The sequence below is a fragment of the Zootermopsis nevadensis genome, unplaced genomic scaffold (genome assembly GCF_977971745.1).
Source record: "Zootermopsis nevadensis isolate Lab colony 2312 unplaced genomic scaffold, Znev_1.0 Znev_ptg000037l, whole genome shotgun sequence".
NCBI classification, from domain to species: Eukaryota; Metazoa; Arthropoda; class Insecta; order Blattodea; family Termopsidae; genus Zootermopsis; species Zootermopsis nevadensis.
The window spans coordinates 8506824-8526411 of record NW_028259169.1 but is presented as its reverse complement, the minus strand read 5'-3'; the positions used below and the strand labels follow the sequence as shown (position 1 = coordinate 8526411).

The window sequence follows — 19588 nt, the reverse complement described above, 5'->3', positions numbered from 1 at the left end:
CACTCAGCTAGTAAAGTAAGTCCCGCCTTTCAAGGAAACCAAAGGTTTGTTGCCAACTGGTCCTTATTGTGAGCCACAAGAATACAGTTCACAGCTTCCTATCCTATTCCAATAAGATGAACTTTAATATTATCATTTCAACTAAGCTTCCATCTCCCATGTGGTCTGACTGATTAAATTTTTTTATCTGGATAAGTTTAAATGAATAACAATGAAGTGCCTGTTTCCATTTGTGATCCTTACAATTACTGATTCAGGATGCTAATCTACAGGTCATCCTCTCAACCACAATGCTGTAAAAGCTGGACCACATAGTATGTAAACACTAAACTCACTTCCAAACAAACATTTATTTTGACCTATCTAAAGAATTAAACAAAATTAAACTAACCAATTATAACTTTAAATTCATTACATAATTTCAGTGCCAATTCACAAAGTCTCTTGTTTTAATTTCATGCCAGAAAATCAGAAATCACTCTCAGAAAAGCAAGTAAGCTCTTATGCAACTGGGGAACGACAAAAATCAGCACATATTAAAAATTCTCTCTTTTTGATTCAGACAAAACTAAGTTACATTCATCTACAGAAAACTTATGAATGAAAAATCCACACTTTAGGTGCTACAGCAAGAACAGGATATACAATAACAGAGTCATAGCTCTATACCCTTAACATGACAAACAATCAAACATGCAATATTTGAAAATGAATAAGAAAAGAGTGAACCAACTCAAATCAGCTAATCTTCAAGACAAAAATGTACATTATAACATTTTATCTAAACATGAACAATTATGCAAATTTAAGACAGGTTTTATTTCAACAAAAATTCTGATTGTGGACTTTATTGTAATAGTGAAACTGGCATATGTTCCAAGAATTTATAAATAAGTAAGAACAATAAATTAAATAAATCACCATCTCAGATGGAAATTTTATTTTAAAACATAAAATAATATTTATAAGTCAAAGAGATTAAATATTACACAAATGTTCAAATCTTAGAAATCAGGTGAAAACTTGTTAACATGTGGTACTTTCTTCACTGGCAGTAAAAAGGTTCAAGTAGGAGTCTCTAACCTTACAAAGTTGGTCTCTGGCTCCTTGCGGATACAGTTCATGAGACCCAAAATGCCATTGAGTGGTGTATCCTGAGCTACAAGGATAATGCGATGCTTAGTGTTGCTTTGGATGACAGTCTGCATTTGTGGCAGCCAATCATAGTTCTGGGCTGCAATGTAGATCACAACTGGATTTTCCACCATCAATCCCTGAAACAGATTTCACATACACTTTCTACCAAAATATATATTTTAACAAAAAAATCATTTCGTTTACCCAAAGTTTCTTGATGAGCTGATGATCATACTGCCACCTCTGGCTTAACTGGGATTACTTTTTATTAATCATTTTGCTCTTGTCAACCCGAGGTGGTAGATTTCCTCTTATATTATGAAATGGAATTACATAACTTGTAAAATTTACTGTAAAGACATTATCCTTATTTATACAAACTGAAAATCTCAGAATGCCTTTTCAGTAATTTCACTCACATCCATACTTATGTCTTTTATTGGAGTTTTACTTTTAATCAGTTATTATATTTTACACAATGCTGTACTGACTAAGAAGCTATATCACAAATGGATGATGTTACTTTTAGCAAACATGGAAACAATAATCTAAAGAAAGAAATATTTCATTATTAACATTATTAAAGCACATCTGTACTGTCAAGAAAGTATTATTATGGTGAGCACATGCTTGAGAATGAGATGAGTGGGGCATGTAGCATGCATGAGATAGATGATAAACATTCAAATCTTAGGCATGAAAACCTGAAGGTAGGAGGCCACTCTGAAGATTGATACATAGATGGAAGGATAATATTAAAAGAGATAAAATTTGTGTTCCTCAACCATTATCCCTGTCTCGTTTAAGTTTCTGTGTGACAGGTTACAACCATTCGACAGGACTCTTATATTTGCCTGCAATATACAACAACCAAGAAACATGTTCAATTATTGTCGTTCTCTTTGCCTTTTTGTGTCTTTTTAAACATAAGCTTAAACGATATTAGTAAAAACATTTCAACAAGAGCCTAGAAGCATCTTAATGCTATTCACAAATCTTTAACCTTCATTAGCCGTGCGTTATGGCTCAAGTGTGGAACAGTTTTCCAAGGGCCACAGTAACATACTACAAAAACTATTAACCAGCAGTACACGGGCTTAAATCCCATATTCTCACACGATAAAGGTTAATTTGGTTACACGCGCATTTTGCTTTCAGTTATAAAAATTTTTGGTGATTTTGGCAGTGAACATGAATATCTTCTGCTTACTCTTTTTCAAAAATTTGGTGTAATGAGGAACTTTGGTTACTCTAACACTCGAGTTATTTTCTTGGCACAAATTCTGTGCCTTCCCATGACTCCATCAAGTGCAAACATTACTTCTTGAAGCTTAAGCTAATTAGACATATTAATAATGAACAATGACGGAAACACAGACTATGAACTAGTAGAGATTATAAGTAGGAGAGCTGGCGTAAAACCATAACAAACTCGGTTTGGTTTCAATATTAAGAAACCGAGAAGAAGAAAACACAGAGGAATGCAGAATTATATATAGCTCAGAAGATAAATCTCATAATCTCATGAAGTGGGCCATATGGAGAGTCAGACAGCCAAATGGTAACAGAAACTAGCTGACACCATCAAACTGCAGGACAGTCCTCTTGATGACACAAAAGCACAGTCAAGAAGGCATGAGCCAGGAGGGAAAACTTGCTGATGGATAGATCAGGCCAAAAGGGAAGGAGCCATAAGCTATGGAATGCCACATACTAATGTTCCAACCAGCCAGGATATGGACTGGTCTGGTAACCACCATAGGAATCCTTGGATCTGTAAGTAAATGAGCCAGCCATGTTATTGGGAAATCAAGAGCTGTTAGGTACAGGAACATCTAAGGAGTGAACAGACTTTAAGATGGACGGAGAATGCATCATTAATGATATATATCATATATAGTGAACTGGATGTATTCTTTGATCTACCTAACTAACCTTACCTGTAAATACAAAGAGACTGTGGAAAGGGTTAGATACCAGGAGTAAAAACATTCAGAAAGGGGTTCTGCTCCCAATGGAAAACAGGGATAGTGGCAGTATACCACCAAGACAGAGCATAGCAGCAGGCAGTAGGGTTCAAATCCTGCTTGCCCACCTCACGCCTCAAAGTGGTGCCAGTGTTAAGATAGAGGATTAGTCATGTATTCTAATAGGCCATGGTACTGCACAGGGTGGTCAGTGGTAGTACAGAGGCCACCCAAGTGAACCTATATTGCTATATCTAAGAAGAAGAATTGTTGTGTTTCACAGACAGATGTGGAAATTCTGGTACGAGAACGATACTGTGGCTGTGAGGATGATGTGGTAGGAGTTCAGCATGCAAAGTTACTAGTAAAGAAGACAAGAGAGATAATTACAGAAATGGTACAGACAACATAAAAATGTCAGGAGGTGAGACAATAGAAAGGAAAAGCTGAAATCCCACTTTGTTTCCTCCTATCAAGACATGGACCAATCAACCTCAAGTGAAATAAAAATAATAAATAATGCTGACTATAAATTACGTAACTCTGTGTCACACATTGTTACACTTGCTTTTATAAGTGGCATGTCTGCAATGATGAGATTCACAGCTGGTGACAGAAGTGTGGTGCCTCGACTGTGCAGCTCCACCGCCTTCACATGGGTGACACTCGTGTTCTCCAGAGCTATGTGTGTGCAAACCCTCAGTGCACTGTCCAGGTTCTACATTAGGTGTGAACACGTATTTCTCGAGCACAGGCTTGGTCGGGCACTTGTATTGAGTTATGGCATTAGTTTGGAGTCCTCGTACTTCCACGCCTGCTGACTGGATGATATCCAACTCCTTATACACATGTACTGACAGCACTGTCACAAGAAACAGTAAAAATATTTACTTAAACTCTCTAGTACAAGTGAATTGGTATGTAATAGGCACAGAAATTAATGAAGAGAAGGGAGTGTGGATAATACTAACAATTTTAGAGGAACTGCATTGCTTTCAATTACAGGGAAAATGTATTCTAGTATTTTGGGTAAATGAATAAAAATATGGCTGGAGATATATTATCAAAGTTACAGAATGGCTTTAGAAAAGTAGCCAGACCAATAGATAACACTCAACAGTTGTAGATTATTCATATAACCCACCTTTGTAGTTTGAAAATGTACTTTCACCGATTTTAATTTGTCTGAAAGCATATCTGATTGTAATTAAACATTGTAAATATGTGCTAATGGTTTTTTGATATGATTATACATCAATCAACTACATAGTCTGGTACACCATCAACACCTTCTGAACATTTGCCCTTACGCTTTTTGTTACCTTTTTCAACTTTAAACTCAGTTACTTGGAATACAACCATGGTTTTATTACAACTGTGGTAACATGCAACTTGAGAATTTAACAAAATTTTGGTTCAAAAATTTATGGCTATTTCTGTGAAGTAGGAATTGAATATAATGAATTCTTCTTGGGCTACCAGCCATGTCAGGTGGTTAAATGGAGAAAAAAATAGCATTTTTAAAACCGTCTTCATCCTCGTCCTCAACAACCTGACACGTCTGGTAGCCCAAGAAGAATTCATTACACTTAGTCACCATGAATGCTTCAGATAATATACAAATAGAATAATTCTGCTGTCTTCTGTGGATTTGTTATTTTTTCTGTCCCACATTTCATTTTGATTTATTGATCATTTTGTCCTATAGTGAATAAGAACTGCAATGCTCTGAGATGATGAGAATGTAAACATTTATTATAATTTTCAAGTATGGGATAATAAAAATAATATAAAATGGGCTGCACTATTAAGCCTGAGTTAGATAGCACTGGCGTGAAGTATATTTGAATTCAAAAGGCAAGGAATGAGACAAGTGTAATGATTGTTGTAAAGACAGAAACAATGATACAGAAGTGCAAAATATTTTTAACAGTGTGAATGGGAAGAGTACAATTCATTTTTACAAACTAATGAAAACTGCGTACAGACGGAATTATACTATTATATGCAACTAAACCTTAGGAAAAGCTGTACATGCTTACATTAATGTATATGGAGATCAAAGGGTCTGAAAGGTAAAACTGAAAAAGGAGAATGCCCTATGTGTGGCATGAAAATGTTCTGAAAGCAAGTTGGAGAACAAAGTTTATATTAGGAATGAAAGAGGACGTTTTGGTAATGAGATACACACACACACAGAGAAATGCACATACCTGTCAGTTGATTGTCCACTGCCCATCAGGATGATAAGTGCTCTGATGATGAAGGCAGCAAGAACCTCTATAATGTTGGTAAATTTCTTCCAGACTACGTGGTGCTACAACCCTGAAGACAGCCACGTACAAGGCAATGTTTTTGAAAGGAACAGAAATATTGTGGAGGTGTGCATGCAGTTCTCCACTCCATGCTAAGAACTCACAAGCAATCTCGTCCCATCAGTACACACATGCACGCGTACAGATGAAGTCTCGTTCAAACTGAAACGGACCAACTCGCCAACATCATGGCTCGTGGTGTTCAGTTCACGGACATCAGCTTCATCTATTGTGATCTTCTGGATACAGGTTGGAACAAGGAGACCTCGCGATTCTTCCTGAAGTATTTTCATCTGCAGCAAGTTGTCCAGGAATGCTACCCAGTTGTCTTTCCACGAAATCTTTCCCGTTTGACCTAAGGGAGAACAAGAAATCATCTACATTAGACAGTACTGTATATTAGGGAGACTTCTACTCATCTCATACCGTGAGGCCCACTGGAGTTTGGATAACAAGAGAAGGATAAGGGCATATTCTAATTTGCAGTCTATAAGAGTTTCATGATGTAAAGCCATTAAATTATCTGTAAATGTGGCAAAGTTCAAACCAGTATGGAGAATTGAGAGCTGATTAAATGTTTGCTCTAGTTCAATTTAGAACTTCAAATATACTATAATGGTCAAAGACTCTTTTTCCTGTCATTAACTCATCACCTTCAACTGACTTAGAAATTTTACAATTCTTCCTTGTTGTTAAAGAAACTCCTTTAGCATGTCTGTGATTGGCAGCTTATAAGTGATTTCTGGCAATTAACATTACTGATTGGCCCTCGACAACATTATACTACATTTAACGGAATTATACGTCATTTACGGGAGTCAAAAAACGTAACTATTACCACCACAAGCTACATGTGGCAGTCATCACACGATGACAGCCGGAAGATGTTCATTGTCCCAACACCACTCACTCCTAGCAAGTAAGCATTGTTACTCAACATTCCAAGTAATATTCCAAATTCATAAGCTTTACTTCTATACTAAATCAAAAAGTTAAATAAGAGAGAAATTCAGTGTTTAATTACTTCTCAGAAATGTGGTGTTGTCTCACTGGTCAGTTTCAGTCAATACCCAGTAAAACGAGAGTTCTAACTAGGTTCATGTATCTCAGTCTTCATTATTTTAAATACTGCAAATAAATGGAACATAGGAAAACCTCCATACAGTACTTATGGGCCATGCACTAACCTTTATGTTGGTCACCTTTTACTACAACCATATCCCCTGCACACACATTCAAATTGGTTAATAATTATTAACCAATTTGAAGGTGAATTATAATTAGTGTTACCCAAAGTGAAGTCAAATTTAGGAAGCGTATTACCCACAATAATTAACTAATGTGCCACTGTTAAATTTAAAAATGGGGTCATTATAATACCTGATGATTAAACGATCTTTAAAATATAATCTGTCCATTATTTATTAAAAAAAGTAAATTAAGAGTGCAAAACTTTCTCCCTCACTCTAAGGGAAAAATTAAGATTGAGGATATCTTCGAACAAAGAATTAAGAATATATTTGGATCTAAGAAAAATACATGACGAGCTTCATAATTTGTACACTTTATTAAATATTATTAGACTGATTAAATAAACGATGATGAGGTAGAATAGACACGTACATACATGGTTATTAAACCTGAAGAGAATTCTGTGTGGGTTATCTTAGTAATGGAGGGAGGTTTATATTAAAATGGACCGTTTTAAAATAGGGTTCAACTAATTCAGGACAGAACAAGACAACAAATATTCATATTCCACAAAAGCAAGGAATTTCTTTACCAGTTTAGCAGCTATCAACTTTCAAGACCTAGAATCATGACATTAGTAACTCAGAAGATTGGCCATCATTACATCCTATTTGCACATTCATCTGATTTTATAAGAAAGAATTTACACATTTTTGGGTTGAACTTTGATAAATGTATACAAGATGAAGTCATGCTGAAACTAGTCTGTAGTTAAGAGGTGATATCAAAATACAAGCAAAGAAGGAAGAGAACACGTGACTTACGATAAGTGATGTGCATAAACACATACCTTTGTAATCCAGGGAGAGAAGAGAAAGGAGAAAAAGTATTGGTTTAATCTGACATATGAATGAGTGGCAAAATATTTGAACATGCCAAAGACGAAACTTTAGTCAGCAAATTAAACATAAAATCAACTGAAAATAGGTGAGATTTGAGCTTTGCATAGTGATGAGAATTAAGAGGGACATCTTTTGGGATATATCACGATGTAATCCGGTAGACACTAACCATACATTTCAGAGGATCCGACTGATTACGTCGAAAGGGTAAGAACCACCTTCAAAGTTGAAAATTTGTTTATAGATCATCAAAAAATGAAACAAAGAAAATTTGCTCCATCCATCTTTATAGCTCTAAATGACAGAAATGTTTCAAGTCTCATAATGTCATGATAAAACTCTCTGAGTTCTAAGTACAACCCAGAAATTAAACGTCACAGCCACTGATGGAAATCTACCGAAATACTGGAGAAGTGAAAGTTGTGCATGTCAAGATATTTTTTTTCTGCTTCCAAAGAAATGTTCGTTGAAAATTTGTTCCTTAGTAACACACTGCGAACCAAACATTTTATCTGAATGTTTATTGACACATGAGATATGCAGTTCATAGGACGAGGCCACGTACTTGTCTAATTAACTGGACAACACATGTACACCAAAGACAATGAGGTTTATACCAATTTTGGAACCATTGAGCTATATCAACCCTGACTTAAAATCTGACTTCTTTCTACATGCAAAACACAAGAACTGTAAGAAAGGATATTGTTTTATGTGGGCTGAAAACATTAAATGGAATACATGAAATATAAAGAAAAAACTCATATGATTTCAGAAGCTGCATAACTAGCAAATGTGGAATGTAGATTCAGATGAAAACAACATTGAACGATGTAATAAATATCTGAGACCCATAATATTTTTTTGTAAAATTAAAACAAAATTAATTGTACATTATATATCCATTACATAGGGTCACAACAGAATATTTCAGCCTATAAGGTACATTAAAACTACTCCTTTAGATTGTAGTGCTACCTACCATGGTTGTCAGCCCCGAAAGAGTCCTTGGTAGTCATAGCCACGTTGTCGTAACTCTTTATATATGTCCTGTGATGAAAGTTCAAGCAACTCATCATTAATGTGTGGGATCGAGGGCTCCAGCAACACCATTTCATAGGACATGTTTGCAGGTACTCGCACCAAACCACTTGCCGTTACCTCAAACCTCCCACTTGCTTGCTAAACCATGACCGTAAACTGAATGCTTCCTATAACAAAACAACTGAATATTAATGTTATGGGCTGTAGGTTAACCCTTTAAAGATAAAGAGAGTACCGAAGTGTACTAATTTTAAATGTCCACAAGCAGTTACCTTGATGAAATTAAGTGTCTAGTGTTTTGTTTCTTTGTTTTCCTTATTAAATATAGTCAGCACTGCAACCAAAAGCATTATTAAGATTTTAAAACACATTATTTATTAGCATAAATCCAAAATTTCCAGCAATAGCGTTCAGTGTTATTTTCAGTAAGGGAAGCAGCGCTTTCTTTTGATTGTCAAGTTGACAGTTACAGTGATACAAAGGGAAACTAACTTTTTAAATTAACTCTGATATGGCAAAACTTGAGACTTTCACAACGATAAGTATGAAGATGGCTGTCATCTGGGATGTTGCACTGTGTAGTCTGCTAGAAGTTGATCAATGTTTCAAAGGAGCGTACTGCCTCCATCACAAGTTGTATGTCTTTACATCCACATCAACATTACCAGCAGCAACAGCTTACACTTGTTAAATTAAACCATACATACCTCTGGCAGCTCTCGAGTACTGTACAAGTTTTTCCTCCCATTAAAAGCTGGATATCGATCAGGAAAATTTTTCCGCCTGAATTCTTCCATTGCACGTCTGAAATAAGGAATTATGTATAATTACACAAAATGTTATACAGTTTCAACAGTAGTTCTAACAAAACTAGAAACATAGAGAAACAGGATATATTTATAAGCATAAAAATTCAATACAACATACACAATCTGCATAACATACATGTTTATAATAGAAGCAACCTAGTCTTCTACACTGTGCAATAACATTTTAACAGCAAGATTTTTTGACATTACAGACCAAACTACTTGAGTCTTAACAATGCTAGTACCTGGAAATGTCATTAACTTCAAGAAAGCTAGATGTTACATACCATAAGTTTATATTTCAACTTATATAATTTGAATATTTATTGTTATACAAAACAATGTACATAACCTCAAAACAAAATATCTCTTATGACAAATAAACATAGTTTATATAAAGCTCATGCAATGGACCCAAATCTGTAAATGAACAGGTCAATACTATCTTTGTTGTAAGAATTATCATACATATAGTATTTACTGCCTTAAGATCACCTGGTATAGTAGAAACATGTCAAAACAGAAAAATGTCATGAAAGTCTGACTGAATAAAGCTGTGCAAACAGTTTATCATTAATAGTTTTATTAAATACTCACCAGGATGGAACTGTTCTTATCAGATCACTACAGTTCATACACTAACCAAAGATCCTGATTGTATCCTCCAAGTGTGGTTACAATGCAACAATCAGTGAGGAAAAAGTTAAGCTTGTGATTCTTTCAAGGCAACCTCACAATTCATTCTGACCCACAAGTCCAAAACCACTGGACCAGAGCATGTATTGTTACAGAAACAGAAATTTAGGATTTTGAAACCTTAACAATGAAGCTTCATACATAATGTGCAGTAATACTCTTCAACCAGAGAAGAGCTGTACCAATTAATACATCCTCGATGTCAACATTCATCTACAAATAATGCTATAATGGAGGCAGCGGTCATTAATTCATAATCACAATGAGAAAAGACCTGATTGCAATGTACTCTTAAATGCAGCAACATTACGTTTGGTCCCCAAAGTCTTGGCTAGCTCCTAAAATTGTAATGAATTTTACCAACACTGACAATGTTGACAATAACAAACTTTAATCAAAATCTACCTGTAAGTATATAAGCAATGCATTGATTCTACCAAATTGTATAAATACAAAACATAACATTTAGCCTCCTACGTATTAACAACATACAAATTAATGTGAGAAAATTAACATCATATTATTCTGAGTTATCACAGTAGCAAAAGGTGTTTATTACATGAAAGTCATTAAAAGTTTTAATATTATTCAAACTGACCTAAACAAGATAGACAACAGGTAAAAGCCAAGAAGAAATTCATTTTTGCTGCTAGCTACACAAATATCCATGGATGTCCAAAGTCTTTGAAGGCAGAAAAGTTCAGTATTTGTTGGATTTCACATGCAACATATCTTCAAAACATCGTAAAAACTGATTTAGTTCTTAGGAATGTTTCAAAATGAAGTTCAGAACCCGAATAACTTGACCTAAGAGAGATAAAGTGACGACTGAGAACAGAAAACTGCGTAATAAAGATTCAGAATTATTCATTTTCAACGGGCACTGATACTGTTGCAGTGACTAAATAGAAATCTGATTGGTTGTTGGATGTAATAAATACTGACAATTCAAGATATGGCTCACTTCAGTTCACAGTTGTACTAATACAGTCCTTGTTCTGTAACAACTCACTAAAGCTGACGAAACATATCCGCCATGTTGTGACGTCACAGTCAACGCCCAGTGAACGCGAATGCATGATCAGCACACAATGGAATAAAATTTTCTAGGCTTTGAAGACTTTCGATTTGTTTGCTACAGTCCTGCAAAAGAAGAGAACATAATTCATGATGGCCAGCGTCCATATTCCTGCGATTTGTGTAACAAGTCATTCATCGATCAGCATAACCTGAAGACCCATCAGCGTACGCACAGTGGTGAAAGGCTATATTCCTGTGATGTATGTAACAAATCATTCAGTTTTCAGGGTAATCTGAAAACAACATCTGCTCATCCACAGTGGATCATGTTAAAACCTTTATATAATATTAAAGAATAACTACAGAATAAACTTTATATACTATAATCAATAAACTGAATGTTTATTTAAATTCTCATTCATCAAAACCAAAAGTAAATAAAATATTTTCAGACACACTGTGACCCCATATTCCCCTTTATTGCACCCACCTTGTCAGAGTGATGCATAAATAGGTTACCAAGAGATGGACTTTCATCATCTGAGCTTGAACTGTCATTCAGTTCAAGAGGAGGTTCACCATCATCAGTCTCTTTGTCATTCCCATAGAAACTCTTGCAGTCATCATCCAGAACTGAAGAGGTGTCTCTTAACCCTACTACAGCAGTGTTACATGAAGGATTTGGGTCACTAAAGTTGCCAATTATTTCGTATGTTTTAGACACTTCAATTTCCTTTTTAAGAATTAATTATTTTAGATCAGTAGATGTGTTATGTTCAGATCTTTGTCCAACTTCTATAACAGCAAACTGTGAAGATCTACCCACTATTTTCAAACCGCTGTCAGCATGTGAAATCTGTCTTGTTAGTTGGATCTAGAATTACATATTCAGAATCACGCCATGCAGTTACAGTGATCTCTTCTGTTTTGTCGATTCTGTCCATCATCTGAAGGCAGAGTGAAGGTGGGTTATCACTTGAGGTTGCATGCATTTTCACACAGTAACCAGGATTGGACACTTTAGGTGGGGAATCATTCAATTTATCAACTGATTCTGTTTGAAGTTGAGTTAGACGGAGACATGCAGTTGGATCACTACTAGCAACTGCACTCACCCTGATAATCGTTGAGATCGTGGTTGCTCCACATTTTCCAGTGATAATCTAGCAATTTTTTTGTTAGAGATAATTGTCAAAGTAGCACCTCCCTGAACATCATGCAACATCTTCCTTGTGTCTCCTTGGACATTAGTTGATTTAACAGGTGACTCAGAATCAGTCTCTGGTGCAGACTCCTCAGGTTTCGTTTCAGCGTCCTCGACGATTTCCAACATTTCAACAGAATGGGGGCCAAACTCTACCATTGTTTCTATGCTTCTGCTGGGGTAAACCACATGCTTAATGGGTTCCAAAGAAGAGACTACTGACTTTAAAATTCCCTTTATCTCCACTACTTGGCAAGGATCTGCCTCTGGTTCGGAGCCTACATGCTCCACCTTGGCATTACTGGTCACAAGTGTGTTCGTTGACACTTGAGAGAAGAGTATACTGTCCTTTGCCAAGCAAAATGTATCCATTTCATCTGCATCTTGAGAAGCATGTGCAGGAGATTCTAATGTTTTCACAATATCCCCTTGGTTTCGATCAGCAATAACTTCAGTTTCAGTAGCATTGCCTGCTATGCTACTTTTATCTTTTTCTTCTCCTTTATTTATAATTATTCCATCTGTTTCAGGTAATTCCACTGTTCTTATTTCATCTTGTACTGCACTCACAAAATATCTGCGCTGAGTATCGTCATAAATGACAATTTCCGGATACTGCCTTACTTCTGCTGGTGGTTCAGATTCCATTCGTTCCTCAGGTTTTTCTGGTGTGTTCCCTACAAGAGGTCTACTTGCTCCTTCACCCTGAATTTTTCTAACTTCATCTTCGTCTAATAAATCTTCAAATACAGGATTCAGGTAGCCCATACATATTTATAAGCATAAAAATTCAAAATAGCATACACAATCTGCATAACATAAATGTTTATAATAGAAGCAACCTAGTCTTCTACACTGTGCAATAACATTTTAACACCTTTAATCCGCCAAGATCCTAACGAGGCATAATAAAACAGCAAGATTTTTGAAATTACAGACCAAACTACTTGGGTCTTAACAATGCTAGTACCTGGAAATGTCATGAAATTCAAGAAAGCTAGATGCTACATACTATAAGTTTATATTTCAACTTATATAATTTGTACGTAAGCTCAAATTATCTGTATCAAAATATCTCTTATGACAAACATAGTTCATACAAAGCCCATGCAATGGATCCACACATGTAAATGAATTAATGCTCAATCATATCTTTGTTGTAACAATTACTATACATTTAGTATTTACTGCCTTAAGATCACCTGGTATAGTAAAATTTCATAAATGTCTGACTGAATAAAGCTGTGCAAACAGTTTATCATTAATAGTTTTAATATTTTAATATTTTCCGTCAAATCACAATTTTAATAAGATAATAAAATATAAAATATTTAAAATATCATTTCACGTTCCGCATCGAATTTCAGTATTAAACCTCGACCCAACACAGTAATACTTCTAGATGTCTTCCGCTAGACACGTCATGTCTCTATCAACTCATCACCGGTATGTTTTATTAAATTAATTTAATTTTATTTTACTTATACATTCTACTATTTATTTACTTCCATCATTTTGTTTTCTATATTAATCCATATTTATTAATGTTATATTTAAATCATTGCTTTACAGACTAATATTGAACATCAGATGAACCACGCCATATAAAAAACAATACCTTCGTTCTAATATATAAGAGTAATCTGATAATAACATTTTCAATAAACTGCATAACATTGTAAATGATTGTAATTCGAGTTTTAGATTTACCAATCTAATTTATACCTGAGGACGGTTAAATATAACCGAAACATGTCGTAAGAGACGTTCCAATTTGTAAATCGATCATTCGATGCGGAACGTGAAATGATATTTTAAATATTTTATATTTTATTAAAATTGTGATTTGACGGAAAATATTAACCTAATTCGCAATATGACGCAAATATACTACCTTATTAATAGTTTTATTAAATAATGGAACTGTTCTTATCAGATCACTACAGTTCATACGCTAACCAAAGATCCTGATTGTATCCTCCAAGTGTGGTTACAAATGCAACAATCAGTAAGCTTATGACCCTTTCAAGGCAACCTCACAATTCATTCTGACCCGCAATTTCAAAACCACTTGGTCACTAGGAATCTAAAGTGTGCGACTGTGATGTGGTTGCCACATAACCAACATTGCAACCTGTAACTCTAGCTACTTACTTCTACCTTGTTCACTGCGATAGGCTCTTACACCAATTTAAATCAACAGCTACTGAATTTCCACATGCAAGTTACAAAAACTGGGGCTGCCACCACGAGTCTGTGGGTCATCCCAACCGCATCGCCTGATGAATTGTGTCCATCATGCACAATGATCATGTCAGCTCCCGGAGCAAAGTCTTGCTACCTCCGTAGTAATGATGCTTAACGGCTGAAGTATCCCATATGCTTGCATTCACGCCTGCCTGAAACAAAACCATGTACAGAAATAAACATCAGCATTGAGAGACCAGTATTAATTCTTACTACGAAGGCACTCTACACCACATTAATAACCTACTGGCAACTAAACCGGCCTTTCGTGCAACCAAAATATTTCCCACTTTACGTACTTCACACAGGAGAAAGATGACAAACTTCAGCTCAAATAAACTTGCAAGCCCTGGCAATATAAGAGTAAAGCTGCACTCGACTGGGCATACATCCTACCATCACGCCGTCCGAAGGAAACAATAACAGCAGAGGAGCTGCGCCATTTTCTCGCACGCAGGGACGGCAACGTCTGAAAAACAGCGAACATTTTTCGCAACCGCCGGGGCACGAGGGATATTCGATGATCATTATGTGCGCACCCTGACGAACTCTCCTGTCATCTACCGAAAATTCCCCTGAGGTACATGCCCGTCCGCGAACACTACACGGCACTGCCGAACCAAATGCTGACTGAAATACCACTCCACAGATTGTAAACTTATATGGATCTGAAACGTACTTCTGTGAGTACCATTAGTGACATCTTCTCACTTAATAATGGCAGGAACTAGAGGACTGAAAATGAAGGAGAAACGAGCCTACCAACGTCGCCTATAAGAAACCAACTACCAAACACTTCCATAACCTCAAAAATCTTAAAATAATTTACGAAACCAACCACACCCAATAAAGTACAGCTCAATCAACTTAGCACGAAGCACTATGAAACAAATAACCAACAATTCGCCACTAGATCGCCTACATCCTAGCGCACATTTATCACATAACCTCTCGGTCACCGGATTGTTACTGCACCGAGCAACCTTTGACACCCTGCTCAGATCGATACCAGACAGGAATATTGAATACCTGCACGTCTACCTCCGAAACGTTGGTTGACATCTACCAGACTACACAGCGTAACAACCGAGAAGATAAAAATCTTCACACACATCGCCCTGATGATGGAGGTAGTATGACCTCCGAAACGTTGGTTGACATCTACCAGACTACACAGCGCAATAACCCAGAAGACGGAAAACTTTATACACATCGCCCTGATGATGGAGGCAGTATGACCCCCGAAACGTTGGTTGACATCTACCAGACTACACAGCGCAACAACCCAGAAAACAGAAATCTTCATACTCATCGCCCTGAAGATGGAGGCCGTATGACCTCCGAAACGTAGGTTGACATCTACCAGACTACACAGCGTAACAACCGAGAAGATAGAAATCTTCATACTCATCGCCCTGATGACGGAAGCAGTATGGCCTCTGAAACGTTGGTTAACATCTACCAGACTACACAGCGTAACAACCAAGAAAATAGAAATCTTCACACACATCGCCCTGATGATGGAGATAGTATGACCTCCGAAACGTTGGTTGACATCTACCAGACTACACAGCGCAACAACCCAGAAGACAGAAAACTTTATACACATCGCCCTAAAGATGGAGGCAGTATGACCCCCGAAACGTTGGTTGACATCTACCAGACTACACAGCGTAACAACCGAGAAGATAGAAATCTTCATACTCATCGCCCTAATGACGGAGGCAGTATGGCCTCTGAAACGTTGGTTCACATCTACCAGACTACACAGCGTAACAACCGAGAAGATAGAAATCTTCATACTCATCGCCCTGAAGATGGAGGCAGTATGACCTCCGAAACGTTGGTTGACATCTACCAGACTACACAGCGTAACAACCGAGAAGATATAAATCTTCATACTCACCACTGTGAAAACTTCAAATATCGCCCTGAAAATGGAGGCACTACGACCACCGAAACGTTAGTAAAATCTACCTGGGTACACAGCTCAACAACCCAGAAGACAGAAGTCTTCATACTCACCACTGTGAAAACTTCAAATATCGCCCTGAAGATGGAGGCACTACGACCACCGAAACGTTAGTAAAAATCTACCTGGGTACACAGCGCAACATCCCAGAAGACAGAAATCTTCATGCTTACCGCTGTGAAAACTTCAAATATCGCCCTTAAGATGGAGGCAGTATGACCCTCGAAACGTTGGTTGACATCGACCAGACTACACAGCACAACAACCCAGAAGACAGAAATCTTAATACTCACCGCTGTCAAAACTTCAAATATCGCCCTGAAGATGGAGGCAGTGTGACCCTCAAAATGTTAGTAAAGATATACCTGACTACACAGCTCAGCATCCCAGAAGACAGGAATCTTCATTCTCACCGCTGAGAAAACGTCAAATATCGCCCTGAAGATGGAGGCAGTATGGCCCCCGAAGCGTTGGTTGACATCGACCAGACTACACAGCGCTACATCCCAGAAGACAGAAATCTTCATTAAAATATATAATAAAATACAGATCAATACACAAAACTTTATTAGGATGTTAAAATTTAAAATTTAAATGTTAAAATTTTAAATTTTAAATTTGCGCTATTCATCTCTATAAGGATGTTACATTTGAGCGCTTTCATTCATATTCCACAACATGTTTCGATGTAATACATCATCTTCAGGTGTTGTTGTTTAAAACTATTTTATATTTCAATGAATGAATAATGAATTATTGAAAGGCATGCATTGAAATATAAAATAGTTTTAAACAACAACACCTGAAGATGATGTATTACATCGAAACATGTTGTGGAAAATGAATGATAGTACTCAAATGTAACATCCTTATAGAGATGAATAGCGCAAATTTAAAATTTTAAATTTTAACATTTAAATTTTAAATTTTAACATCCTAATAAAGTTTTGTGTATTGACCTGTATTTTATTATATATTTTAATCAAAAACACAAACATGACGCATGTAAACCTTGAAAGAAATCTTCATACTCAGCGCTGAGAAAACTTCAAATATCGTCCTGAAGATGGAGGCAGTGTGACCTCCGAAACGTTGTTAAACATCTACCAGACTACACAGCGCTACATCCCAGAAGACAGAAATCTTCATACTAAGCGCTGAGAAAACTTCAAATATCGCCCTGAAGATGGAGGCAGTGTGACCTCCGAACTTTACCTTTAAACCCTTTAAATCGAATGGTAAGTATACGTACCACCTGCTCCAACAATCAGTAAGACTTTGTTTTTATGGGTTTTGTGTGGTTCTCGCCGTAATCAGCGGTCAATTCCTTAAACAGCGTGAACCAGTTGATCTCTGTAATGGTGAAGAGTTGTGTTTTCTTCGCGGTAAGGACTGGATCCTTAAATATCATTCAAGGATTCATTTTCTAAGAGCATTCTGACATTCCTTTCAATCCATGAATGTACTTCAAATTCGCTACTTTTATAGAATTCAAGTCTTCAAGTTTATCATCATTTCCCTTCACCTGTTTACTGAGCCTGAGTTCAGTGTTATTCATGGAACAGGGCGCCATACCCTAAGCCAGATCAGTCCACTCCACACCATGTACGTTTAACGATGTCTGAATTGCGTGGAGTTCTACTCTCACGCCTTTATGGAGTGCGCTTTAGGCTGAGAGCTAAGTTTTTAATATTATCATTAATCAGTGCGTGGCTTGCGTTACGCAGTGGTGTTAAGACATCGCGAAGAATGACGTATTCTCCTTTAGAACCCTCGAGCGTCTGCTCTGGCTAAAATTTGTTTCCTTCTCTCTGGGCTTGAGGAGTTATGAAACTATAACAACTGAGAAATGTAAAGGGGAGAATAAAATTAAAATTAACCCTAAAGAAGTAGGATGTAAGCATGTGGCCCCATGGAGAGATCTCATGAACCTCTAAATTCCATAAAAGACTGGGAATTTCTTGACCTGGTCTCAAGGACTCCACTTGTCTCATTCAAAGAACATATGAACCCTGACATCTTACAGGAACATAAATTAGATTTATTGAAATCCATGGAATAATGTAGTGTACAGTATAGCTCCTACTACAGTGTACAAATGATAGGAAGGAGGTGGGGTTGAAGATACAAAATAAATGTTCCCCAGTGAATTTCAAACCTCTCTGGCAAATAGAAGTCTCTTCGGGAAATCAAAGATCAATACCTCAAATCACTGTTTTGATTAAAGGTACAGTAAATATAGCCTCCAGCTCATTTTATGATTTGAAACATTTTATATCCTCACTTAAATAATAACAGAGTTGGGATCAAAAGTAATTCATTAAGAACAATAATAAAGACGAATTTGCCAGACTTTAAATGGCAAAGCGTGATAACTCGCCTAAGTCAAAAGCAGGAACATTTAAATAAATATTATAAAACCCACGTGATAACTGCCAGCAAAGGTCTTTAAGAATTGTTTTCCAATCCATATGAAATGGTTCTTTAACCATGCTCAAATTCGCACGAGTTACTTATCAGCAGTGGGTAAAACAATTTCGAGATGATGGAACCACCACCCTAGCAAAGAAAACAAATGCTGCCAACACAACAACTCTCTGAAAGCGACAACAGATGAGCAGAAACGTCAGATACTCGGCCGCCATCTTTCGCGTCGGTCTACTTGATCATTGATCACATGTAGCAAAAAAAAATGTAGGCAGTCACTGCAATATGTCGTTGCCATGGCCGTGTCCAGTTAGGTTATGTATGGCCAGGTCATTATAATTATCTTTATTTCTCTTTATTATTCGTACGTTTAGCTGCTTTGTGATTCATATTTTCATTCTGTGTCTGTGTGTGTTGTAATTTCAAAGTCTTAAGATAGTATAATTGCGTTGTATTGTGAATCAAATATTAAATTAATTATTCGGTTTTGTCCGTCTAATCACAATTATATTTAAAATTTACAAATCAGATAATTAAAATATAATTTTATGTCCCACATCGAATAATCGATTTACATTTGGAACATTTTTACATGTTTCGGTTTCATCGAACCATCTTCAGGTGTAAAATTATATCAACAAACTTAAAACTCGATTA

General features: G+C 36.5%; 1 protein-coding gene and 1 long non-coding RNA gene across 6 annotated transcripts; one reads left to right on the top strand and one right to left on the bottom strand.

The window, feature by feature from the left end:
* Nucleotides 1-534: 534 nt before the first annotated feature.
* Nucleotides 535-14994, bottom strand: LOC147871889 (fatty acid synthase-like). 5 transcript variants are annotated; one of them, XM_087359884.1, is made up of 8 exons: nt 14832-14994; nt 14440-14684; nt 11026-11204; nt 9264-9360; nt 8495-8723; nt 5601-5774; nt 3673-3966; nt 1023-1274 (listed from the first exon to the last, which is right to left on the bottom strand). In XM_087359884.1, exons 5-8 carry the CDS (start codon nt 8628-8630, stop codon nt 1222-1224), a joined length of 657 nt encoding a protein of 218 aa, XP_087216010.1. In that variant the 5' UTR covers nt 8631-8723; nt 9264-9360; nt 11026-11204; nt 14440-14684; nt 14832-14994; the 3' UTR covers nt 1023-1221. The 5 variants fall into 5 exon arrangements, 4 of the variants coding, with proteins under 4 accessions (XP_087216014.1, XP_087216010.1, XP_087216011.1 ...); XM_087359885.1 differs by lacking the exons at nt 11026-11204; nt 14440-14684; nt 14832-14994 and adding an exon at nt 10660-10678; XM_087359887.1 differs by lacking the exons at nt 11026-11204; nt 14440-14684; nt 14832-14994 and having other exon boundaries at nt 8495-8737.
* On the top strand, nt 2751-3632 carry LOC147871890 (uncharacterized). The gene is made up of 2 exons (XR_015538178.1): nt 2751-2913; nt 3388-3632. It is a non-coding gene; the product is annotated as an uncharacterized LOC147871890 (long non-coding RNA).
* Nucleotides 14995-19588: the final 4594 nt, after the last annotated feature.